This window comes from Octopus bimaculoides, chromosome 5 (assembly GCF_001194135.2).
Source record: "Octopus bimaculoides isolate UCB-OBI-ISO-001 chromosome 5, ASM119413v2, whole genome shotgun sequence".
Classification (NCBI taxonomy): domain Eukaryota; kingdom Metazoa; phylum Mollusca; class Cephalopoda; order Octopoda; family Octopodidae; genus Octopus; species Octopus bimaculoides.
The window spans coordinates 16,868,554-16,871,073 of record NC_068985.1 but is presented as its reverse complement, the minus strand read 5'-3'; the positions used below and the strand labels follow the sequence as shown (position 1 = coordinate 16,871,073).

The 2,520-nt window shown below is 37.7% G+C and overlaps 1 protein-coding gene across 1 annotated transcript in view; it reads left to right on the top strand.

Moving 5' to 3' along the window:
- The window catches only part of LOC106868477 (F-box/LRR-repeat protein 2-like), a 10,253-nt gene that overhangs the window by 530 nt on the left and 7,203 nt on the right, over nt 1-2,520 (top strand). Inside the window, exons 2-3 of the mRNA XM_014913762.2 lie at nt 1,593-1,673; nt 2,072-2,183. Of these exons, the coding sequence (XP_014769248.1) occupies nt 1,627-1,673; nt 2,072-2,183 (159 nt within the window). The 5' untranslated portion in view covers nt 1,593-1,626. The remainder of the gene's footprint in view (nt 1-1,592; nt 1,674-2,071; nt 2,184-2,520) is intronic.

The following is a 2,520-nucleotide window of genomic DNA, read 5'->3' as shown; positions in this document are numbered from 1 at the left end:
CCTCCCTCCCCTCTCTTCCTCCATCTCCCTCCTCTCTTCCTCCCTCCTCCCTTTTCAGCCATCTTGGAAACATCTGAAACACTCATACACTCGTGTGTGACTCATACATGCCTCTCCATACACTTTCTGCAACTTTGTGTAGGCCTCTGAGCAGGTATCGCCAATATAATCACATGCTACACACCTTCCTACCAAGCACTGCTGTAAGCAGTAGAAGTGAGCTAGAACGTTAAAACTTAGTGCACATGCACAGCAGAATTTTTCCAAACAGCTTCACTCTGCTGGCTTTAGCTTCGTTACTATGGCAACAGTCTGGATACTTATTGATCAAACTCAAACTCAGTTACATAGCACTGTATGTATGTGACAAGACTGACCCTTTGAATTACAAATAGTGTTATTCAAATTTTCCTTCAGCCTGTAGTGGTGCCTATAACTCGCCTAACCTTTGTTATTTTGTCACATACTCTGATTTCTTCAACTACTTTATCTGTCCATTTCTCTATCAATTTGATTGCTGTTACTCTTCCAGAGAATTTGTTCAGCTTTTCTTTGTCCATGGGTAGCCTGGCTTAGATTACTCTCCATATTTCCTCTTGTACACAGCACATATCTACTCACTTCTGCTCTTGCAGCTCAACAATCTCTCCTGGCTACCTCCCATCGCTTACCAATGTAAAAATACCTGTTTTAGTAATTCATGCAAATGTTTTAATTTTGTACAGTCTTTAACCTAAGTGAATATGAAAGGCTGATTGAAAATCTTCAAATGAAATTAAACTATCATTTATCATCATCATCATCATCATCGTTTAACGTCCGCTTTCCATGCTAGCATGGGTTGGACGACTTGACTGAGGACTGGTGAAACCGGATGGCAACACCAGGCTCCAATCTAAATTTGGCAGAGTTTCTACAGCTGGATGCCCTTCCTAACGCCAACCACTCAGAGAGTGTAGTGGGTGCTTTTACGTGTCACCTGCACGAAGGCCAGTCAGGCGATACTGGCAACGGCCACGCTCGAAATGGTGTCTTTTATGTGCCACCCGCACAAGCCAGTCCAGGGGCACTGGCAACGATCTCGCTCGAAAATCCTACGGAAGCCAGTCAGGCAGTACTGGCAACGATCTTACTTGGCTTGCCGGGTCTTCTCACGCACAGCACATTTCCAAAGGTCTCGGTAAGTAGTCATCGCCATAAATATTGTATTTTCCATGCTAATGTTGACAGCAGCAGTTCTGAAGTTTTGCACTTAAGGAGAGGAGAGTTTGTGGCATTTGGGTTGTTTGGTGTCTGTTTTCTGCCCCTAAAGAGAAGGTAGTATGATGGTTGGGGAATTCTCACTTAGGGCCAAGTGAAAATACCTTCAATTAAATTAACATTCTCACAATGGAGGCACTTTTAAGACATTTTAGAATGAAGAAAGTAAATACAGGTTATATGATTGAGATGAGTTTCAAGAACTGTCTGTATTAATAAATAAATGTGATTATAGCAAAGTGACCTTGAATTAACAGCCAAGAAGAAGCAAGTGAACAAGACGTTTTTCAGTCTGATACAAATGGAATTGGATGTCAAATTTATGATTTCAGGTTGGAAAGTTTATGCTTAAATGGTTGTGGATTGATGTCAGACAATGGGTTGAAAATACTGGTATCGAAACATTCGGAAAGGTGGGCAAGAGTTATTCTTTTTTCAAATTGCTTATGTTGAATTCAATTTTTTTTTTCTGTATATTGTGTTTATCTCAATTAATTTAGAAGTTGAGAATTTTAAAAAAATTGCTTTCAAAAGTTTATTTTATTTATTAAAATCTATATAATGAAAACGTCTTTTTGTGTGTGTGTGTGTGTGCTTTTAAATTAAAATGTGGATCTGTAAATTTAATGTTGCCATGATCAACTAATTATTTAAAAATATTCTAAGTATATGACTAATTGGGGTTGTTTTTGATGTAGGTTTAAAATACACAGATTACTAGTTATTGAAATTGTCATTTGGTTTTAAAAACAGTATGCAATTGTTGAAATGTATCAAGTTTTTTTTATGGTTTTTTTTTTTCACATTTCAGCTTACAAGAATTAGAAATGTTTGGCTGTTTTAACATCACTTCTCGAGGAATCCGGCACCTTGCTAGTGTATGCACTAATCTACGCACCTTACAGCTAGGACAATGTTATAAGGTAATGTTCGTCTTTTATTCTGTGTCTTAAGAGATGCATGAAAAATCACATTCAATGTGCTTCAAACATATTTCAAACTTGCTGTAAAATGGTAACTGTTTAGAGAAGAATGGTTATAATTAAAAGTTTTTGTTCGCTCAGATCAAGTTCAGCAACTCTGTAGGAAATGTTTGAACTGTGTGTGTGCGTGTGTGTGTGTACACAAGTTTGCACATAAATGCAAAGCAAGGTGGAAAAAATAGTCAAGTACCAAACGTAGAGTAATATACTAGTTATTAAAACCCCCAAAAATCTTCACAAAATGTTACCCAGTTTTATGAGACCATTCACTAGATAG